General features: G+C 41.8%; 3 protein-coding genes across 5 annotated transcripts; 1 reads left to right on the top strand and 2 right to left on the bottom strand.

The window, feature by feature from the left end:
• LOC8063077 lies at nt 1,607–4,246 on the top strand. Of its 3 annotated transcripts, none has more exons than XM_021457695.1 (8): nt 1,607–1,834; nt 2,080–2,467; nt 2,791–2,862; nt 3,124–3,185; nt 3,298–3,418; nt 3,522–3,602; nt 3,705–3,812; nt 3,949–4,246. In XM_021457695.1, exons 2-8 carry the CDS (start codon nt 2,195–2,197, stop codon nt 4,018–4,020), a joined length of 789 nt encoding a protein of 262 aa, XP_021313370.1. In that variant the 5' UTR covers nt 1,607–1,834; nt 2,080–2,194; the 3' UTR covers nt 4,021–4,246. The 3 variants fall into 3 exon arrangements, with proteins under 3 accessions (XP_021313370.1, XP_021313368.1, XP_021313369.1); XM_021457693.1 differs by having other exon boundaries at nt 1,608–1,834; nt 3,298–3,433; XM_021457694.1 differs by lacking the exon at nt 1,607–1,834 and having other exon boundaries at nt 1,842–2,467; nt 3,298–3,433.
• Nucleotides 7,973–13,949, bottom strand: LOC8063076 (EEF1A lysine methyltransferase 2). The gene is made up of 7 exons (XM_002456120.2): nt 13,548–13,949; nt 12,606–12,734; nt 11,890–12,078; nt 11,018–11,114; nt 9,392–9,495; nt 8,662–8,713; nt 7,973–8,530 (listed from the first exon to the last, which is right to left on the bottom strand). The coding sequence occupies exons 1-7, from the start codon at nt 13,820–13,822 to the stop codon at nt 8,318–8,320; spliced, it is 1,059 nt and encodes a 352-aa protein (XP_002456165.1). The 5' UTR covers nt 13,823–13,949; the 3' UTR covers nt 7,973–8,317.
• Nucleotides 20,407–21,616, bottom strand: LOC8063075. Its single transcript, XM_021455635.1, has one exon. The coding sequence runs from the start codon at nt 21,323–21,325 to the stop codon at nt 20,678–20,680; it is 648 nt and encodes a 215-aa protein (XP_021311310.1). The 5' UTR covers nt 21,326–21,616; the 3' UTR covers nt 20,407–20,677.

The raw sequence follows: 23,075 nt of genomic DNA, 5'->3' as shown, positions 1-23,075 counted from the left end.
ATCCTTTCCTTTCAAACAAAAAGATTCAATTCAACTGGAAAATCTATGATAGACCAAACCTGTTATTAGTGCTATATATTCTTGAACTTTTGCTAGTTGGCAACGAGAAACATGTGCTAGGCCCACTTTTTTAGAAAATAGAAGTGACTTCCCGCTTCTGCCACCGCATACAGTGTTTACATTATTACATAGTTTCAGCGATATTGCTGATGAATCAGGAAAACAAGAAATACAAAATATGCATGTCTTTCTACTCTAGCGCAGTGGTCCCTAGAAAGACTCAGGGCTTGTTTAGCACAGCTCAACTTCACTAGTAAAGCTGTTTTTTTAGAAAATAGCTTCATGAGTGACTTTCTATATGAAGCTGAGCTGTTTTGGAGAAAATGTTTGGCAAAAAAAATAGCTTCATCAACTACTTCATGCATAGTTGAGAGAGAGAAATGAGGGAGAAGCTGCAATAAGCTACTTTTTTCCAGCTTATCCAACTTATGTCTTTGTGAGAGGAGTAGAAAAACAGCTTCACCCATGAAGCTGTTTTGAAAATAAGTGTTTGGCAAAAAAAAAAACAGCTCACAACAGCTCATGAAGCTGTTGTGAGCTGTACCAAACAGGCCCTCATTTGTTTCGTCATCAACTCATCACGCTAACATAAAGCAGCTACGTACCCCTAAACAGAATATTTCCTCTCTTTTAAATCAAAATTTGATAATCAACTCCCTAACATTTGGGATACAGAGCTGCGAGGGATTAACCCAATTGCTATATAAATTGTCCTCCATATTGTTTTGGCATGATGACCATCGAATAAAAGATGTTCAATGGTTTCGTTAAAATTATAGAAACAACACTTCTAATTGTCTTTCTAATTCTTCTTAATGAGGTTGTCCTTTGTTAAAAGTACCCCCTGCTAGATTCGCCCTAGAAATAAATCGGAGTCCATAATGCACCATTTCAGTGATTTTGTGGTAACTTTTTTTACCCATACAACTTGTATCAACTTTTTTCTTCTAACAAAGTCCATCATTCGGGAAAAAAAAATCAGATGTCGTTATCCTGATGAATCAATCAATCACTTATTATTATTATCATCATCAGTATAAGAGCAAGGCTAATAACATAATCAATCGTAGGTTGTAAGGATCTTTATAACCCATATCTCAGCTTACCTATATAGTAGTGAACTCTTCGCTACTAATACATAGGTCATTTGTCTCTCACAAAGTTTTTTTTGTCTCATGTCTAAGTCGGATATAAGCTTTTTTCTCTCTGTCTCCTCCACCCTAGCATTCCCTAGCATTCAGTCTATTTCCAACATGTTATTATACTTGCTCTAAAACAGTAACGGGACCACCGTGATTCTATCGCACGAATCGTGAGGCAGGGTCGGAATCAGATTGTTCTCCGGAGCAAGAAAGGCCAAATGCCGAGAGGGACCAGTGTAGGATGCGGCCAACTGTTAACCCGAATCTTATGTTCTTCATACCATCCAGGGTCTCTAGGAATTCATTCAGTTATCCTAGTCCCGCTTCGCAAGTCTCTCCTCCTTGTCTCGTCGCCTTAATTTGCCTCTGCTCTTCCTTACTTGCCCTGCTCCTGCTCCTTTGCCTTCTCCGCGGCCTTTGCATCGCATCGCATCGCATCCTTGCGTTTCTTCCTTCCTCTCTCTGTTCGTGGACGTGGAGAAAGCCAAGCAGGACCAGGATCTTTGCGGCGGCCAGAGACAAACTTGATGCGCGTGTGCTATAACACGTCCCGTGCCGTGAAAACCACCTCCCGCCTTTTCTTTCTGTCTCAGCTAGTCGGCTGGCCTCCGTTCTCTTTGCCCAGGACCCAGGTAGCCTCCTTTTTCACCACCTCCATGCCTCTTTCTTTTCCCTTTCTACCCTGACCCTGAGCGAGCTCAGCAGAAAAAGATGGTCAAAACGACACTCTTTTCAGCGGCCTCGATCGTGCCATGCTCGTGCTCCCGTGTTCCTAGATAGCACAGCGTTTTCGTATCGGAGATCGTGGTTCAAAATTCAAGTACGAGTTTGGCGGCGTCGTTCGTTATTCTGAACTCTGAAGAAACTTTTGTTTCAGCGTTCCAGTGATCGCCGCCGCGCGCATGCCGACCACCACAGCAGGTTTGTGCTGATTCCATCTCCAGCGCGCGTCTGCGTCTCCGGAAGCTAGCAGCAGCAGCAGCAGCTCGAGAATGGCGGACCACTTCGCGCTGATGACGGGCCGGCTGCTCACGGAGTCGACGCTCCAGTCCGCTGTCCACGAGGCCTTTGCCGATGCCGCCGTAGCTTCCACAGCCGCCGGCAGCTACGACCAGACCGATCCCTCCGTCGTTCTTCCTGAAGAAGATGTTCAGCTGGGCAAGGGCAAGGCCAAGAGTGGCGTCATGGTGGAGTGCAGAATCTGCCAAGAGGAAGGTGACGAGGCTTACATGGAGACCCCCTGCTCCTGCAAGGGCAGCTTGAAGGCCAGCTTACTTTCCCCTGCTTCTCTTTTCGGTGTTCCAGTTTGGTGTTTGGCTACCCTATGAATTGAAGCTAACTTGCATCGGAATACGGTTACAGACTCTTGTTTTTTTTTTTGAAAAAAAAATATTTACTGTGAGTAAAGGGGTTGCTGAAACGATCGCAAATAGGTGCTTGAAAGAAAAAACGATCGCTAATAAGAACACACAAAGAAACTAGCCTTGATCGACTGATGCTGCTGAACAGAATAACCAGCCAAACCTGTTTGAAATTCAGTTTGTTGCAACAGATAGTTTTACTTGAATCAGTTTGTTGCTGGTTGCAGTACGCTCACCACAGATGCGTCCAGCGGTGGTGTAACGAGAAGGGAGACACCATATGTGAGATATGCTTGCAGGTAATGCTTTCCCAAACTTCCTTATCATAACCAATCATTCTCAACAGAACTACTACACGACAAGAAGCAGCTATATGTTTTAGCACTTTTCTTTCCTTAATAGCAATTTAGGTTTTGTTTTCCCTTAAGCTGAAAATGTCCACTTCAGATTTACTATGTAGTCATAAAAAGGATGAGAAAAAACCACTATTGAGTCTACGGTGCTGATTGACAGGACACTACTGTTGTCTGACTTCTTTTTTCTGCTCTTTGATGCCACAGCAATTGAAACCAAACTACACTGCTCCTTTGTTTCGGCATGGAAGGAACCTAATAAATTTAAGGTACCGGTCGGTGCTTTATGCCTCTACTATCTCTCTAAAAAATGGACATTGCAAAGGTCTGAAAGCTGATCGTTCATGGGTCACCTGGTAATTAAAGTTAATCCCATTATAGGGCAGCTGGAGAAATACGAGAAAACCTCGGTGCTAGTTATGGTCACACCTCGGATCAAGCTGATGGCACATCAAGCGTTGATTCTCAAAGTCCCAACCTGAAAGGCGTCATATATTGCCGAGTAATTGCCATTGCTGTAAGCGTTACAAAGGGCAAATTTCCTACTTTATCATGAGTGTTCATTCTGCAGTCATCTGTTTTTTTTTTTGTTAACACACTTGCAGTTGATGGTTTTGTTGGTGCTCCGTGACGCAATCTTGCTTATACTCCACAACCATGAAGTGTGCTCAGTAGAGCTAATCACTGTAAGGCAGTAAATCTGATACATTATTAATTTATTGTCTTACTAATCCCTATTTATATCCAAACTGAACACCTGAACTGTGCAAATTACTCTGCCTATGCAGCTGCTGATGTTCAGAACGGCTGGAATTGTCATACCAATCTACATCATCTTGATATCAATTACGGCATTGCTTCATTCGTGCAATCAACGACAGATCTTTAGAATCCAGGTCCATTTTGCATTCCATTCCAGCTTCTTTAAACGAATCGCGCATGAGAGCTGCCGACTATATTGATAAAGAAGAAGAATTCCAATTCTAGCTTCATTTACAAATAATCACAATGTGAACTTTCATGAGAATGCAGGCTGTGCACGAGATGCCGGCTTCAGAACTTCGTGGAGCAGGGGGTTTGCAGCATATCATAAACATCTGGTAGGAAGCTGCACGGTGATTCCTGGTGAGGCAGGCTCTGTAAATATCTGAAAAAATGTTTGAGCTCCAGGCTTGTCAAAATGGGGATATAGAATCATTGTGAGATTGTTTAGTGTTTCATAGTAGTTTCTATGTACAAAAGAAATTCTGAAAATACAGCCAATCAACTTCACAAGTGATGAAGACGAAGTTGGATTGGTGTCACTAAGGAAAATTGAGTTAATGTTGTACATGCATTCTTTTCTTTAGGGGGTCATGTCAAAGATTATAGGAAAAAATAGTACGCCCCCTCCCACACACCAAACTATTTGCTATACCCCACACAAATTCCAACTCATTCAAACTTGTCAACCCCTATGAATTTTTTTCATCCCCTGATGATGATTTTTTAGTTCAAATTTTGTCGAGTGACATAATAATTTTTTGGAAAAACTTTATTGATGTTCTAGACTACTACATCAAGCTAATACATAAATCTTGAAATTTATAACGTTAACAGAAAAACTAGGTAAATCGGCCTAGGTTTGAATTGCATTCTTCGACAATGACATCAGTAGCGCATGTTCGGGGGAGCTCCAACTCTGCAAAAATAACCTCACAGCACCAGCTCTTATATGGAGCAGTTTAACTCTGGAGTTAGCCTCCCGCCGTGGCAGAAGTGGATCCAACAGTATGGCTAGAGGGGCTCGAGCCCCCTACTGTCACCAGCACAATGGAGCCTCTCTGGAGCCTGTCCTTCATTTTGTGGAAGAAGAAGGAAGAAGCGAAGGAGGAAGGAAGAAGAAAGAAAAAGAAGGAAGCCCCTTCTAGAATCCTAGGCTAGATCTGCCTCTACACCTTAGAGTTGATACACTATAGAAGGTTGCACTATAGATGTTTTGACATTTGACATATCTAGCATAGGTGAGTGGTTGATATTAGTTTAAAATAATTTCATAATTAACCGTTTTGGATTATCATTGAAATGAAAACTTCAATTGCAATGTTTGTACATTTTTCATGCCAAAATTAAGTGCTCGTGTGCATCCAACATTGACATAACAAAATATAATCATGGCAACATATTTTTGGCAATGCATGGAATAGATAACTAACCATGTCCACAAGAACATTTATAGAATTTTCTCGGCCCTTGCATGGTGATCCAAACTGCATCTTTTTTGGTTTTGCACATTATTGTAGTAGACAACAACTAATCGATGAGAGTATTGGCAACTAATCTGAGTAGCAATCTTAGACGAGCCGCAACTAATCAACTTTGGTTTAGAAGTCAAGAATTTTGATGTTGTAAAAACAAGAATTTTGTTTCTTGGTCCCAGCGGTGGCAGCATAATATTTGAATCGCCTATGCATCGAGACAACCTCGATCCAAAGTTGTCCTCGTGCTTGGGAGGTTCCCGCGATTGAAAGGGGAGACAGATAGAGACAACTGTGCGGCGGTCTGGTGGCATCTTCTTTCAGGAGCAAACAGGGTGGTGTGAGATAGGGGTGAGGGATTAGAGTGTGTGACTAGTGGCATGGTGGGTAATTCACCAACTTCATGCTAAAACCATAGTTTTATGAAGCACCCCTTAAAGAGCTCTACAAAACCCCTAGATTTAATCCCAGAATCCTCATTCTTTTTGTAGAGCTAAGACATTTGGCTTGGAGTTGGTGGAGTGGAGCTATATTTCATAGAGTGAAGTTCTCTCAAACCTCTCCTAAAAAGATTGTGTTGACATCAGTTATGCTCACTAATTTATATTGTAAGCATGCCAGGATGTTGAAGCTTTTTTAAATGAGAAATTTTACAGTGCTTGGAATTAATGAGAACCCTTCGTTTGGCTAGATCGAATGGTTAAAAATTAGGAGAAACCAATTGAGAAGAACTTAAGTTGCGGACCGGAACTAAAATTTAGTGGGCCAGGAACTAGCTCTTAATTAATTTTTAAGGGTAGAATAATACTTTCACTTGTGAGAGTTTTCTTCCTGCTTATCTCGGTCTATTCAATCCCACAACCACAAATGCATACACCGATGTCGACATTTCAGAATCCATGCCTTCCATTAGGCAGCAGCGGTGGTGGCTGAGACGATTAGACGCCAGCGAATGATGATCTATCGTTGTCTCATGTTCGGCCGGTGCACCCCGCACGACAAGAGGAGGCCTATTTGTCTATCGGCGCTCTTTCCATGGTTGGCCTATTTGGTATTGATAAGAACGTACGATTCTAAAATCGATGAGACTGCAGAGACTCCCACACCCAAATAGAGCATGGTCAGCTACAGGGACTCTCCATTTGTGTCATCTTGCTTGGTTCCATGTGTGAGCTAGTTCTGCGTTCTATTGGAATTTGGAAGCTAACTTTGATGTTATGCTGCTTTTGGCGAATGGTTTCGCATGTGCAGACGAACAAAGCCTCCAAGCTTGATGATGCCATTGACTACCTAAAGCAACTTTAGCTCCAGGTGCCCGTGACCAAATGAAACCGCGTTGCTCCTCACAGTGGCACCGATCGAGCCCATGTTGCCAAGCATGGGGAAGACAAGACCTTGCAGCTGGGCAGGGACGAAGCCATGAAAAAATTTAGGTAGGGTTGAATAACAATTCTACATCAACTTAGCTCTACTATTACCCCTCGTAAATATAGATTAATGATGAAATTCAGAAAAATATATCTAAAAAATAAAGTTCTCAGCTCATCCTATTTTATAAATTTATGTCTAAAATTAGAAGGAGAGCACTAAAAGTTCCACTGGACCAGCAGCGGTAGGGGGTGGGGGGCTGGAGCCCCCCACTGCTGGCTTCGTCGCTGCAGCTGGGCAACAGAGATCTGAGCACATGTCCGGCAGCAGGTAGTCAAGCAGTGACCGGTGATCGGAGCAAAAGCACGAACCGCAGATCGTTTGTTTGATGAGATGAAAACAACTGTTTCGTTAGAGTTAATGATAGAAATCAAAGTACTAAAATACCCTTAGTATCATGCAGGGAGGAACTGTTAGTTCCTCTCAAGCACGGTAACAAACCTCTTTTTAAATTGCTTTCACTTTGTAAACAAACCGAGCATCTTGCAATAGTGCTGATGCGTGGGTGCCAATTACAGCAACTCCAAGAGACTCTTTATATTTTTTTCACATTGATAGGTATTGATGTGAATAGATATTTTATATAGTTGAAAAAAAAGCTCTGCACAGCTTATTCAGTTAGATCTCCAAATATTGGTACATTCTATTCTTGGTTTTTGCTAGCTAAAGATGAAGGGCTGAGTTAGCTCTCTAAAATGCATATGAATATATAGAAGTTGTTTGAGGATGGAAAAACTATTTTTATTAAAAAAAAGCTCTACAGATGAGAATTTGAAGAGTTTTTTATGCCTCAATATTCAAGTATAAGTTGTAGTATCTAAACTTACACGCAAATTCACGCCACATACACACTATGCTCAAGTTAGACCTATACATATATATACCTGAAGACACAAACACGGCTATACTTGAAGATCATCAAACTCCAACCGCAACGGATACATCACCTTGACCATTATGAAATATCCGCGCTTGAGGCTGCAAAGGAAATGAAAAAGAACCATGAGAACCAGCATCGAGCAGGGCTCAAACACAGGTCACATGTGCTCTATTGAGCAAATCCGATCATGAGCCATCAACTTATTAAGAAAGACTCTTGGAGATGACTCAGCTTATTAAGAAAGACTCTTGGAGACACTCTTCTAAGGGAAGAGAGAGGAGGGAGAGGGAATGAGGCAAGTGGCAACGGAGCCAGGGCTGACGGCCGCCCAGCACCGCAGTCCTGGGATCCGAGACAACAGAACTCGTCCGGTCCTTCTGCTCTAGCCAATATGAAAGTCTCTACATGGATACATAGATAGTTCATGATACATAGCGCTACTAGTCTGCGCTCCATTGTTCATGATACCACACTTTATCGGAAACAAAACCTGTGAGGGTACTGAGCCCAATTGCATAAATAGACGACGATCACTTAAAATAATCCACTGTTAACAAGTTGAAACTTCTTCCTTACAAGAAAGAGTAATAATAAATTGACTAGCGTATGTATAAGAGGAATGGCAATACGAGGAAACGTCCACGGTGACAATACAGGACTGACTCGTCTCATCGTCTGGTCCGTCTAAAATTACACGACCGTCCTGGATAGATGACCTAACGACAGAAGACCCAGTTTGAACTGTTTCTCAATACAGTAGGAACAGTCCCACAGGTGAAGCACAAAATTTTTATCCACTTCTTCTGGATCCAACGCGACACATTTGGCCAAGAACTATGTGTGCCTCAGTTTTCACTCACACCCGCTGAAAGGCCACAGTGCAGACTTGAGAGCCCTCAATTCCTCCAAACATTATGGTAGGATATGTTCGGACATGGTCTATGTACCGGAAGATCTCAGACACATCTCCTGCACCTTCATCCACGTTCTCCTTGCCAAATTTTCTCTTGGTGAAATCTTCTACTTCTTGCAGGAGCTCATCCTTTGTGTGATTACATGATGTTATGACCTGAAGAGAGATGCGATGGAAAGTTTCATGCCAATTTACAGATGATGAGGATACAAGCATAAAGATAAACTTCAATCACTGATGAAGGAATCTTGATATAATTTAAAAAGCCTATAGGAGAAAGTACTGACCACAATGCCACCAGGTTCAACCAAGTTCGATACAGATTCCCAATATATTATTCTGAATAAAGTAGGTGTACAGGAAAAATGTTAAACCAACAGCATATATTACTGAACTGCCTGTTCAAATGTAAAATTGCTTCCGAATATAAGTAAAAGATCCAACATGCAAAGCCTCATCTATCTATGTGCTATGTAGTTCTGTATTTCAGTAAATCAGGAACTACAATGCCAACTGAAAGTAAAAAATGACCACATAACCTTGCTTGTTAAGATAGCTTAGAAAAAGAAGCTTTGTGCAACTGCTTTTGGTTGCTTAAGCGGTTAAGCCTATTTGTTACTGGGTGTAACATTCGTTTCAAGCCCATGCGATGTTTCAAAGCTTATCACAAACCCCTGGGTGCTTTTGTGGTTGTTGCAGAGTTTGGTATGGTGGTTGCTGTTGTGGTGAACTCTTAAACTGGTGGAATGCTGATGCTGTGATTTTGTTGCGTCTAGGTAATGGAATTTGAGTTTGCTCCCTCTTTTGTGTGTGTGTGTGTGTGTGTGTGTGTGTGTGTGTGTGTGTGTGTGGTTGACAAGTAAATGTGCTAAAAGTTCTCTATTGGGTTACCAGGTCACAGTTGTAACATTTCACATACTGTCGGATTGCTAAAGCGTCTAGTTATTCCAGTACTAGCAACACTGACAACTAAATGTACTAAAAACTCTCTTTTGAGTATCCAGGTCACAGTTGTACCTTTTCGCACGACCATCTGGATGCAATCCAATGGCATCCAATGTCCCTTTGTCTGTAATAATTTTGAATTTCCTATCTAACTTTGTCTCAAGTATATCATCAACCTGACAAAAACAGAAAAATACAAGGGATTACAGAGATGAAAGCGCCCCATTATCAAAATACTAAAGACAGAGATGAACCACAATGTATGTGAGGTAAAAGAAATATATATTATTGAAACAACAGCTGTCCTAAAGCATTAATAGTACTCAGTTGATTTTAACTGGTTGTGCAAGTCTAGTTCTTTGAAACTATCGAAATGATAGCTATTTTAAATTAACGGAAAGTATACTGAGCTGAGAATTTGTAATGTATAATTTGACAAATGCAAAGTTAGATATCATTACAAATGTACAAGGTAATGCTTCAATAGCATGTAAGTGTGATACAAGCCAAGCAACAATTTCCGGATCCCTACTTTATGGAGATCTTCATCATTGCTGCTTGGCAGATTTGGAAACAAAGAAATAACTTCATCTTTGATAGGGGGCGCCCTTCCTAGATTCTTGGAAGTTCAACTTTTGTGAGGAAGCTCGACTTCAGGCCCATAGGATCCGTCATGCTAAGCGTCCTGCTTTCTTATTCTGTATAGATTCCCTAGCCTAGTTTCCTTGCCTCTCTCAGGCTTCTAGTTTTTGCTTTTTGTTGTTTGCTTGTACAGCTTTGTGGGCCTTGTGCAGCTTCTATGCTTTTTAAAATAAATTCTTACAGTGGGGACTTCCCCTGCTGTACTATTTCAAAAAAAAAAAGACATGTAAGTAAGTATTCTACATTGTTGACTTCTACAGACATCGACTCATTCCTGATAATTACGCTTGCTTAACACTTAAAGGACTTGATCAAGGGGAGAGATGTCCCCTTGACTTTGGTCCTAAAGAAGGGACCCACCAAACCGAGGAACAGGCAGGAACCTCACGCGTGCACACTTCTTTGGCGACCACAGAACCATCTGGCATCTGCGCTGTGCCGCTGTCTCAACCAGGGAGGTGGGCACACAACCATGCAGCACCAGGATCAAACCTTGGTGAGGAGCTCCACACCTTGGGTGCTCAACCACTGCGCCATCAACGCGTCTGCTCTTGCTTAACACTTAAATAATGGTCTCTAGGCTAAAGTACCTTTTTTTTCTTGGGAATCTGCTGTTTTGGTTTGATATTTTTCTTCCACAAACAATGGAAGGTCCAAGTTTGAATTTGACAATCACTAATATTCAATATCCTAAATGCAGCAAAATAATCCTTAGTTATCTACCTTCTTTTCTTATAGACACGTTAGCAAAAATAAATAATAAATCCAATTTGTATAACACAATTATATAGATGTTCATTAACATAGTTTTAAACAGAGATGCAAAATCACTTTTAAAACAAAGAAAGAAAGAATCAGACTGTTAAAAATAGCTATATTGTTCTCAGATAAGCTTGCCCCTTGGTGTTATTGGGCAGTAGATAATTGTAAGTCACATATGATACCACTAACAACAAAGCACAAGATTTCAAGTAAAAAACACAGTCAGACAAGTTCAGTTCACATATTTGTAGCATGCATGGAGAGAAAGAGTTTGATATGAGCATGTGTGCTAACCAAAAAGTTTATTGAAGAGAAGCCATCACGAGCAGCTAGGTTTCTTGCAAGTTCAACAGCTCCTTTACTGTAATCTGTTCCGGTTAAGTCTGTAAACCTGGAAAACCAGCCAATGCCATTAAATGGTGTCTTCTGCAACTGAAGGGAGTTTTTTTCAATAAAAAGATGCTCTGATCAGAGGTGTATAATCAAAATCTCTAACATTTCCTCTTCGTACAACTTTTAAACTAAAAGTGCCTAATGGAAGTATCACATAGGTGGTTAAGGTATGATGGTCCCTTAACATTAAGGATTTCTGTCAGAACCATTTTAAGAGTAAAGGACAGTCACAGAAATGTCTTTAACACAAAAAAAAACCCTTATATAGACAAGGTTCCAGATCAATTGGCACAATCAGCTGAAGAAATCAATCTTCAGAAGCCCACTATTTTGTGGATTACTTGACCACAATACATTATTTATAGGCAAGTGTTACGGTGGGCCAGGTATACCAGCACAGGAAGTGCAGCTGTGGATGAGTGAATGCTGGCCCGAGAGTCGCGCGGTCACCGCACCCACCTACATCGGTCATCCTAGTCTTTAGGATTTCAGTTAGTGGATTTCTTTTGATTAGTCACAAGTTGTTAGGATTTGGGTACAAAGCCTGCACTCTTTGAGTAAGGTTAAGCTGGAGACTGATTAGATCTCTCCTGCTCTCTCTGTTACTCGCGCAAGCCAGCCCTAGAGATGCCGGGCAACAGCATGGCGTCCCAGCCTCGCCATGGCCGGGAACCAAAACCCCAGCCTCCCACCTCATTCAGCTACTACCTGCTCAGTAATCCACATTCCAACAGGAAGCTAATTAAACATCATTGAGAAAATTTGGGTAGTACCCCTGCTTAGCAAGTGCTTGCAAAAGAAGGCCATTTCCAGTTCCAACATCAAGAACAGGGTAGTTGGAGAATAAATTTTCATCTACTTCACTTTCGATGCTGTCTTGACCAGATGGAATCCTGCCTTCAATAATACTACACAAACTTTTCGTCCAAACAGCAACTGTGTCCATTACATCTGCACCAAACCTACAAACAGGAGGTTCTGTCAACAACCTAAAATAGAAAATCCCCTTGCACTCTCAGTATTCTAGGGAAAATGCCAACAGGTAAAGAAAAATGTGGTATATCATAATTGCTTAGAAACAAAGAGTCCGCCTTAATAAGTGGAGGATATAATATTTTGTCATGTGAATTCTGTGTTCAGTGTGCCAAAAATGGGAATGCAAGTACCATGCCCAGTGACTCAGTTGCATTTTCTTGAGCATATACATGGGCACATTGCACCAAAAGAAATTGATTGAACAAACTTAACAAAATAGTAGCTAATAGTAAACATAATGAACAAGAATAATGATACATCATCTCCAAAAATTTTAAGCTGACCATTCCATACTTGGACAGCTCAAAGTTCAAGTAATGTCCCTAGTAATAGCAAGAAACTAGTTAGCATAAACAACTTGGGCTTCATTGCAGCAATGAACAATAATATGCCACATTTTTTCTTAAAGTGAATATTTTGACAGTTGATATCAACAAGGATATGATGTGGTTACCATATTTCTCCAGTATGCCCATGTTCCTGAAAATTTGCAAGATCTTCCAAATAAGAAGCATCCCAATAACTTTGGAGACCCAGCATTGATCCTTCAACATCACCAGGATCTTCATCATCCTTATCAGAGCTGCCTCAATAGAAAGGCATTTTAGAACACACTAAAAAAGGAAAATATGTGTTTAACTATTTAAATATACATGTCAAAGACATTGAAGGATATAAATAAGCAGGCAAAAGACCAGGTTTTCCATTCGTGCCATCTGCACACAATCACAAATTCAGAGTATGCCAGATCTAGGAGGTTCATCTGATCTCTAACAAGAGATTGTACCTATCCATTATCTGTACTCTAGAAATTTGGTGTGTCTATTAAAGAGACCAGACATATGCCACTTAGATTAAGTGTCATGGAGTGGTACACCTCAGCCTCACTGCCTCAGTCCCCCTTGTGATAATACTAGCTGTCAAGTTGTCATCTGTATTCAAGGGACTCTATTTTAAATTTTTTTCCTGGGGGGTTATCTGTTAGTTGAAGGAAAGATATGCTTAATATTTTTTCATTTGTTAGTTGACATCATCCATCTTTTATAATTCTGTACTAATCAACTCTACTTGATAAACACGGAACATTAAGAGCAACAGTATATCGGGCATGCATCTGTCTTGGATGATACTAATCCGCAAGTTGCCAAAAGGCATCCATCATATTCCCTCCTTTTTGCACAGATTCAATACTAAACATAACAAAACATTGTGCACAAAGCAAAAGGTGCTGACAGCAGCCACAAGAGACCACAACCCGTACAGTAGCTAAAGGAACAATCTCTCTGCGAAATCAAGCATTACCGGGTCCCCCGCAATTCGCTAGATCTATATCTCGAGGTCAATAGCATCCAGTTCGCGCACGAATGAGGCCATTCGGCAGAAAATGGTCTCGTACCAGTAATCGGAGGCGGCGGAGGGGAAGTTGGCGGAGGCCGCGGAAGCGGCGAGCACCTCGGCGGCGTCGGCGTAGCGCTGGTCGTCGTCGAGCGTGCTCCCGTACTCGCTCCGCACTGACCATGAGTCCGCCGCAATGGACCGCTCGTCGTCCGACGCCATTTCCAGCCCTCCGCTGCCACCGCCTGCCCCGGCGACGGAGGGTGGGAGCTGGGGGCGGGGTGGCGTGCCAACGGGCATCTCGGGCTCCTCGGGCGTAAGCCTTATTCCGGCCATGGCGGATCGGGTATTTGGGTCGGAGATCGGGACGAGGGCAGCGCGCGGCGGCTGATGCTGGGAGAGGGCCTCTTGAGGCCGGGACCGGGGCCTGTTTGCTTGTTTACCGGCCAGACGCGTGCTGGTGCTGTCAGCATTCTCATCACACGTGTTGGATTTCAACTAGCTGGAGCTCACATCTATGTGGAAAGAGATATGGAAAGAGATATTGTTTAAAACCAAACTAAAAACCGCTTATAAAAACATACATAAATTATATTTAGATTTCCCGTTTTAATACAGAATGAGGTTATATTTTCAGTAGATTTTTTCTATGTAGTGCAATTGAATTTTGCATTCTACTAGGTTCATTATGTACCAGGTACATAGAATAAAAAAAGATAAAAATTTAGTGGCGGTCCTTCAAATTGGTAAGGGGGTGTCGTCTAGATTATCATTTCTGGGTCCATAAACTGGCTTCAAGTGCCATCTAGGTCCAAATGGCTTCAAAACTGTCCTAGATGTTGACGTGGCGTTATTTTACTGGGATCTATAACTGTGTAAGTGAAAAGTTTTTGAATTGAAACTGCGTAGAGTCCCAAAATACTATTTTAAGTTTATAGATTTTAAATTTTAAATTTTAAAATTATCAAAAGTTGATGTTGACATAATATATACGAGAGTTATAATTCTTAGTATAATCTAGAACTTTGTAGTTGAATTTTTTTTATTTAAACTCCTTTAGTGTCCCAAGTATGTGTTCTAAGTTTACAAATTTTTAAAAAGAAACTTAGAAAACATATTTAGAATACTAAACAAGTTCATTTCAACTATAAAGTTGTAGATTATACTAAGAGCTATAGCTTTCACATAGACCATGTCAATGTCCAAGTTTTTTATAATTAAAATTTATAAACTTAAAACAGTATTTTGGGGCCCTAAACAATTTGAATGCAAAAACTTTTCAACTACAAAAGTATAGATCCTGTCGAGGGCTAAAATTTTAATATAAAGTTTCCCTTCATCCCAGCTCATATGAAAAAGTTATGAATTATTTTTTGAAAACCCCACCGTGCAACATCAGAAAAAAGTAAAACTCAGCAAAAATATAACGAGCTGACATATGGACCCCACATGCAGGAGCCACGCCAGTGCGCCATGTCAGCATCTAGGGCGGGTTAAGACCCGTTTGGACCTGGATGACACCCAAAGCTAAGTTTGTGGATCTAGAATTTGGTATTTTGAAAGTTGAGAGACCTAACACCACAAATTCACTTGGATGGTAGTTGTTAGGCCTTGTTTAGATGTGAAATTTTTTTTGGATTTCACTATTGTAGCACTTTCATTTGTTTGTGGTAAATATTGTCCAATCATAAACTAACTAGGGTCAAAAGATTCGTCTCGTGATTTACAGTTTGCAAACTGTGTGATTAGTTTTTGTTTTTATCTATATTTAATGTTTCATGCATGTGATGCAAGATTCGATATGACAGGAAATCTTGAAAACTTTTTGGATTTTGGGGTGAACTAAACAAGGCCTTAGCATGCATGCTACTTCCTAGATCCTAAAAAGAAAGCCGCATATGGTGTGTGCGGTAAAATGTCTTAAGTTTGACTAAGCCTTTTCTTTTAGAAATAAACTTATTGTAAAAATACAAGAAAAAACAAGAAATACTAAAAAAACAGAAAAAAGAATAGTTGGAAAGGGCGCCCATGAAAAAATGGAGGCAAGAAAGAAAAAAACAGATGGGTGGAAAAGAAAAAAAATAGAACCAACATGCGAAAACATTTTGAAAAAAAAAAGAAAAGACAAAGCCCACAGCGGAGCGCAACCACGGAAAAGGACTCCGACGGAGAAGACATGAAGACGGAATAAATGTATGGACGTTGAAACGAATTGCGACGTGAGATATTAGTTTGGGCTCTGCCCAACATGCTTTAATTTAATTCTAAGACTTATTTCGTCTATATGTCTTCTCCGTTGGAAATTAACTAGAGAACGATTCAATTTGAATCTGATGACTATTGTGAGTGATTTCGAGTAGTTACAGGGGCTAGAAAAAAGAGAGAGAAGAAATTCTGGCTCTTTAATGTTAGATATATGCTCCATGTGATCTGACGATATTTAAAACTCGTCTTTCCGATTGGCTGCACAAGGTTAGATTTGCAAACAAATTTATGCAAGCATTTTTATTTATGAAAGAAACGAAAAAAATTCGTCGTGCAGCAAAAAGGCCACGTTGCTGGGCCAAAGGCCGTAGATTTCTGTGCGGCGGCGCGGTAGGCTTTGATGCTCACAGCCCAAAACCTATGCGGCACGCGGGCCTGACCTCCCGATGTTCTGATTGTGATGAGGAACACAAGCCCAGTAGCCCACACGACCATTTCTGGCTTTGTCCTTGTCTGAGTCCAGTAACCCTGGCTTAGGCCTTGTTTAGTTCGCGAAAAATTTTAGATTTCGCTATTATAATATTTTTATTTTTATTTAATAATTATTTTTTAATTATATACTAATTAAATTTAAAAGATTCATCTCACAAATTAAATGTAAGTTGTGCAATTATTATCTTTTTTATCTATATTCAATGCTTCATGCATGTGTCGCAAGATTTAATGTGACGGTTGAAAATTTTTGGGACTAAACAAAGCCTTAATCCTCAAGTTGACGCGCTTCTAACATACACAGGAATGCAAATAAAAAAAACATATGGAATTGCAGAGTAGCTCTCACAAGGATGCAGATCTCTTGAAATTAGTGCCATCATCAAGCAAGCTCCATTGATCGACGCCCAGCAGAGACTTCTGACTTGGACACGACATTCTAAATTCCACAGACTGCAAGTCGAGAGGGGGGAAAAAAGATAACATGATTCAGTCGCAGATAAGACTAATCGGTGTCACATGCCATCATTTGTGTGCATGATTCGATGCGTTTACCGGTCTCACTCGCTTGCGGTTGCGTTGCATAAAGATAGTGGGGGGCCATTGTGGCCTCGCTGGTACTAGTCTACAGCACACAGACACAGGAACACACTAGTGGGATGCTCCATGATATTCCCAAGCATCTTTTCCGTAGCTTTGATCCATGTTGCCTGCTGTGTGTTTATCTTTTTTTTGATTTGAAGAGTACTCCAGGGCTGATGTCTGCTCATCAGTCTGCACCTTTAAATTTGTTCTTTCATACGTGCTGCTGACGCTTTGCTTTCTTCTGAAGACGTGGAAGTAAAAAAGCTGTCGCGCGATAAATTCTATACAAAAATAAATTGGAAGACAACGTATTTTTTTAAAAAAAAGGAAAAAAACAACATCCTATTAGTTCTTCCCCATTTGTAAAAAAAAGTATTGATGCTTTAATTAAAAGACATATATATAGTAATGAGTGAATTAGTACAGCCATTTAGTGTTTTGTTAGCTTTTGTGTTGATGTCGTACTTGCCTTTGCTGTCACTGATCGGGAAAACTTAGAAGCAATGCCTTCTGACCAGAATATGACGCGCTTGACGTTTCTTTGTTACACTTAACTTTTGCACTGTTGCTAATTCTTCTTCTTCTTCTTCTTTTTTTCTCTCATGATGTACGCCTTTTCGACGTACTGTCGGTTAAAAGACGAGAACGCCACCGGAGGTCAGTAGGCCACGCAACGACACTAGTTTTTCGTACAATTTTCCCTGAGAGCGGCAGCCATTATATATTTTGTACAAAAGGAGAACACTTGGCCTTGTTTACTTCCAAAATTTTTTGTAAAATATGAATAGTGACACTTTTGTTTGTATTTGACAAATATTGTCTAATCATGGACTAACTAGGGTCAAAAGATTCGTCTCGTCAATTTCGACCAAACTGTGTAATTAGTTTTTGTTTTCGTCTATATTTAATATTTCATGCATGCGTCTAAAGATTCGATGTGACGGTAAATCTGAAAAATTTTGCAAAATTTTCTGGGAAGTAAACAAGGCCCACTTGACAATCCTTGATGGGTGCCCCAAAAAAGCGTCTTTCATCTGATACATATATTTCAGCTCCATCTTGGTCCATATATGTCATGATGAAAAGTCTAACGCGTATATGACACTTCATGGCAATTTACCGCACCAAATGTTCAATCGCTAGAACGAGCAATCACTTCTCAACGGAATATGCTTGGTTCTTTACATATTTATTTTACTAACCTTAATTCTAAAAAGAATGCAATTCTAGATCTAATATAAGGCCATGTTCGAATTCATCCGACTAAAATTAAGCTAGCTAAAATTTTAAACCTAAATGTAAACCAGCTAAAAGTTTTTTTAAGTGTTTGGATCCTCCGGCTAATATACTTAGCCAAACTTTAGCTAAGTTTCACTAGATTGAAGTAGTTAAACTCACCTAAATTTTAGCTAGTCCTTTATCTGAGCCATTTAGATCCCTAGCAGCTAAATTTAACTGACTAATAAAGATTGGTTGGTGGAACCAAATAGACCCTATGTGAACTTATTTTAATTTAATTAAATATTTAGAAAATAGTATTATTAGTTATGATTTCAAATAAGTATATTAAGAAAAAATATTCTACTCCCTCCATCCCAAATTATAAGTCATTCCAGGAATCTTGGAGAGTCAAACTATCTCAAAATTGAACAAATTTATATAATAAAATAATAATATTTATGGTGTCAACTTAGTATCATTACATTGTTCATTAATTATATTTTCATATTATACCTATTTGATGTTATAAATCTTTTTAATTCTCTCTATAATTTTGGTCAAAGTTAAGATGTTTTGACTCTTCAACATTCTTGGAATGACATACAATTTGGGATGGAGAAAGTATAATAGATCTAATATCAAATATTAGTATTTTATATAAAAATAGTCAAACCGAAGATAGGTTGACTATGCTCTACAACCGGAATTGTGTTTTCTTAAGAACATGAGTTGACTATGCTCTATGACTGAAATTGTATTTTTTAGGATGAAGAGAGTATATTTTTTCTCAAACACGCAAAACACTTGCATGTTTTGTATTAGAGAGAAGCGGTTTGATTACAGTGTGCCATTTGGCGTCTTAGGCGAGAGCCATTAGACTAGGAATTAAGATCTGACCCTCCCTCAACACTAGCTTGCTAGCCTATTACTCTAGTTGATGAGCGCTAGAAGTGCCGGTACATGGATGGCAGCGCCTCGGAAACATCTCGTGATCCTTTCCTTCCACAACTCCCATACAGCGAGAGCGAAGATGGAGTCCTCGTCTTATCTGTAGGGTATGTCTTACTGTGTTAATTGAGAGAGAGCATGATTTGAATGTTATAAAAAACTTTCATACTTATATTTAATGTTTATAATTCTTGCTGTTTTGGAGTTTGAATGTTTATGAATGCCTAAAGTTAATAGGAAATTTAAATGAACTTGTATAGTTATATAAGATGCTGAGCTTTGGTTTCGTGGAAACATTTCTTTGTGCATTTATCTCTAGCCGATGTTGTAGTTTTCTGCTCTCAATGTAAATAGTAATTTGTTGACCTCAAAAATTAGTCATGTATCAGCAAGTGCAAGATAGCACACAAAGCACACAACACTCATTTTTCACACGAAATATCCACTAATGCCTCCTAGAAAGACCCAGTGGGGAGAGGCACACAAAAAAGATGTCCTAGATTGACAAGGGCACCTAGAACATTGGCAAATCTCAGAGAGAGATGAGCTGGAAAGCAAGGGTTCAAAGAACTTGAGGTTGAAGGGTAAAAAAGTGTAGTAGATTAGTTTTGATCAATTGGATAGATGTATCTTTCAATCAACCGTGGTCCTCTCATATAAAAAAGAGTGGTATTATCGCGGTAGCAATAGAAAACCTATTCCACCCACAATTTATAAGTTTTCCATGAGAGATGGACGAGTTTTCAAAAAAAAAAACTTAAAACTCCCTCGAATTGCCAAAAAACAACCAAGACTGGTTTCAACATTGCCCCGCAAATCTATACAAAAATGTTGTTGTTTCGCCGGGAAGCCCTAAATCGGGCCAGGTCAGGTTTTCCTAACTTTTGCAAACTTGACCAAATTTTGATCATTTTCAATTGCACTTGATCTTCTGGTCCATCTTTGACTCCCCCGTTAATATTTTGTTGTCAACATTATCCCCACAGGTTTTGTGTTCCTTCGTTTTGCAATGTATTCATGTGAAGTCGTGGGTTGGCGATTGGTCAATACCACCTTTCAAAAGAGTCACTAAATACCATTGCTTTTAAGGACGAAAAAATGGATGCTAATTAAGGAACATTGCTACAAATACAACTATTTGAGGACAACTTGCACTGCTCAAGTAGAGTATTGTTTAAATGCGATGGTTAAGATCACATGGATGGAAAACTCAAATGTGTACTGAAGGTTAGATAAATATATAGCTGTACTTGAGTTGTAGTCAAAGAATTTCCCAAAGATAAACACGATGATTTTTTTAAAACCAAAAAAAAAAAGTTACTGTACATGTTCTAGGCTGCTTGTTGTACTGGATGCCAAGTTTGTAGTCTTCACCGATTCTCTATGCATGAAAACAGCAATCTCGAGTATGTGTTTTTGGAAACACAGTTGCTGAAACACCAAATGGATCGCAAATGCATTGGTCATGGTAACTGAAACTGTGAAATTCCCTTCGTTTCTATTTATATATCGCTTCTCAAAATTCTATTGATCCATCATCCAACCCATTTCCTCTCTCCAAAATAAATGGAAAAAGAGACAGCACCAAAAAAAAGGGAGTACTGCTATTTTACACAAGGTCATGAATAGAGTTATAGAGAACGAGGAAAAAAAAACACCTACGAAACTATGAGGCTATGAGAGAAACAGCCTTTGCCATCTCTCTGTTTGGCTGGCCTTGGCCATTATTGACTGGCACCGTCAGCATCTCGCTGGCACGTAGCTCTCCTCCTGGATGGTCTCCAGCGTGGGCCGCCTGGACCGCCGCCCGCCGCCGCTGATCCGCTGCTTGAGCTCCTCGATCTCCGCCGCGGCCGCCGCGTCGTCGACGGCCATCTCCTCCAGCTTCGGCGCCCTCGGCTTGGGCGCCGCCGCGTCCATCTCCTGGAGCCCAAGGGACCCGGCGGCGGCGGCCTCGAGCAGCTCGGGCGGCGCGACGACGGCGGCGACCTTGGCGGTGGCGGCGGGACACGACGCGGTCCTCATCATCCTCCTCCGGCTCCTCCCCGCCCGCGCCTGCTTCTCCCCGCTGGCGACCACCGCGGCGGCCAGGCGCGCCACGTCGGCGGTCGCCACGGGGGCGCCCAGGCGCTTCATGGGGAGCGCGGCGTAGAGCGCGCCGCGGACGAGCGCCTCGTCCGCCCCGAGCGCCTCGATCCTCCGCCCCGCCCGCAGCGCCCGCGCGTCCGCCAGGAAGTGGCCCGGCGCGTCCAGCATCAGCTCGGCCGCCGTGGCCGGGAGTGTCACCTGCCGCACCCGCCCGTCCGGGAGCACGACCCTCGCGCCGCTGCTGGCCCTCCCGCCGGCCCCGGCCGCCCCCGCCATGGTGCACGACGCGAAGTTGCCCATGGAGCTCGAGGACGAGGGGAGTGTGTGTGTGTGAGGGAGACGGGGGTGCCCCCGGCGGTTTGCTGCGAGATTGCGTGCGTTTGGGTTTGGCTGCGTTACGGTGGGCGATTTTTTATATAGGTGGAGTGTGTGTGTCGTCGGGGGGGCCAACGAGGGAGAGGGCGGTTGCGAGCGGATGGCGGATGGTGCTCTCGCCTGCCTGCCTGCCTGCCTGGGCTTTGCTTGCGGGAACGCGTGCGATGGAAGTGTGCGGGGGGGACGGTGACGGCGGTGGTGATTGTGTTGGTGCCCTGCGTGCGACTTGCGAGAGGGACCGGGACGGGCAACCAAAAAAGGTTGGAGTGGAGTCGAGGGGAAAGGGGGTGCCGGTGGTGGTGGCCAGGTCGGGTGGGTTCAGGTCGCCGTCGAGGTGGAATTGCGCGTGGGAGTGTGGGACCGACCGACCAAGGGTGCCGGGTGCCGCCGGGGGTCCGGTCCGGTCCGGGTCAGGTTGGGCTAGTCGCTTTGGGGTTGGCACTAGTAGAAATCCAATGGGCATGGCTGCTTCCGCCGCCGGTGGCGCGACGACGCAGCGTGGGTGGACTTCCGGAGGACGAGGTGTGTTCAGAATTGTTCCTTTTCCTTTCTCGTGTCCACCAGCCGGGTCCGGGCACCTGAAAGCTCAAAGCCTGGATGGAACCTACCTACTACCTGTCTATACTCTGTAGCCACGCAAACGTTAGATTTTTTTTTTTTTTGAGGAAAACGCAAAGATTAGATGGACAGCTATGGGCGTTTGTATCGGCCCATCGGCCCACTTCACCATAGGCTAGACTAGAGACAGATGGCTTCGTCACAATTCACAATCGTTGCATATTGCTGCTGAAATCGATCTCAAGCGCCGCTCTCCACACGCTGGTGGGATGTTACGAGGGTGAGCTTGTTGTTTGGATGTGCTATCTGGCTAAAAAGATAACTAGCCACTATTGGATTAGAATATCACATGATGGAGAACAATATTATAGATTTTGTTTAGTAGAGCAGTTAGAAAAAGACACTTCCCTGAGAAGCTACACAAATAAAAAAAAGCAAGATTAAAATAAGTTGGTATAGCTCAAGGGCGGAAAGAGGGAGCGGAGGAGCCCCCGGCTATCTTACCTACATTATTTTTTTGCTATATAATTATGTAGAGAAAAATACTGATCTGTTTCTCTACCATTTGGCTCCTATTAATAATTTTAAGATCTACCCCTGGTGTGACCTAGCTTCTATGTTTTACTGCAAATTGGTGCTGTCGAGAGAAGCGTGGCTACAAGAAAACTAAAAAAATTATATCGTTTGCTCTTCTTTTTAGCTTATTGTGGGCAAAGACAATTTCTAAGTTATACTAAACAGGATTTGTAGGTGTAGAGATAGCAATTCCTTATATAAGTTATATTATATCCCTAGCATTGTTTCATTTCGCGATCAGATCGGGTGTTTATTTCCAACTGAAATATCTAATCTCCTCATGGAAACTCGCCTTACGCGCTAGATTTGGGCGAACGGACGGACGGTGGACCCGGAGTCCCTTCCACGGTTGAGTCAGTCATCTTTGAGTAAGCAGCACGCACGAGCTGGCCATTCATCTCGTCTCCAGCACAGCGGTGGTACGTGCGAGGACTCAAATGTTTCCCTTCACATTCCAAGCAGAGCTAGCTTGCACGTCGTACTGTAAATAGAAAGGGCACACGGACAGTGACAGTCAAGTGTGGAACCAGCTGCGAGCTAT

The sequence above is a fragment of the Sorghum bicolor genome, chromosome 3 (genome assembly GCF_000003195.3).
Source record: "Sorghum bicolor cultivar BTx623 chromosome 3, Sorghum_bicolor_NCBIv3, whole genome shotgun sequence".
Taxonomy (NCBI): Eukaryota; Viridiplantae; Streptophyta; class Magnoliopsida; order Poales; family Poaceae; genus Sorghum; species Sorghum bicolor.
This window is presented reverse-complemented; position numbering and strand designations above follow the sequence as displayed.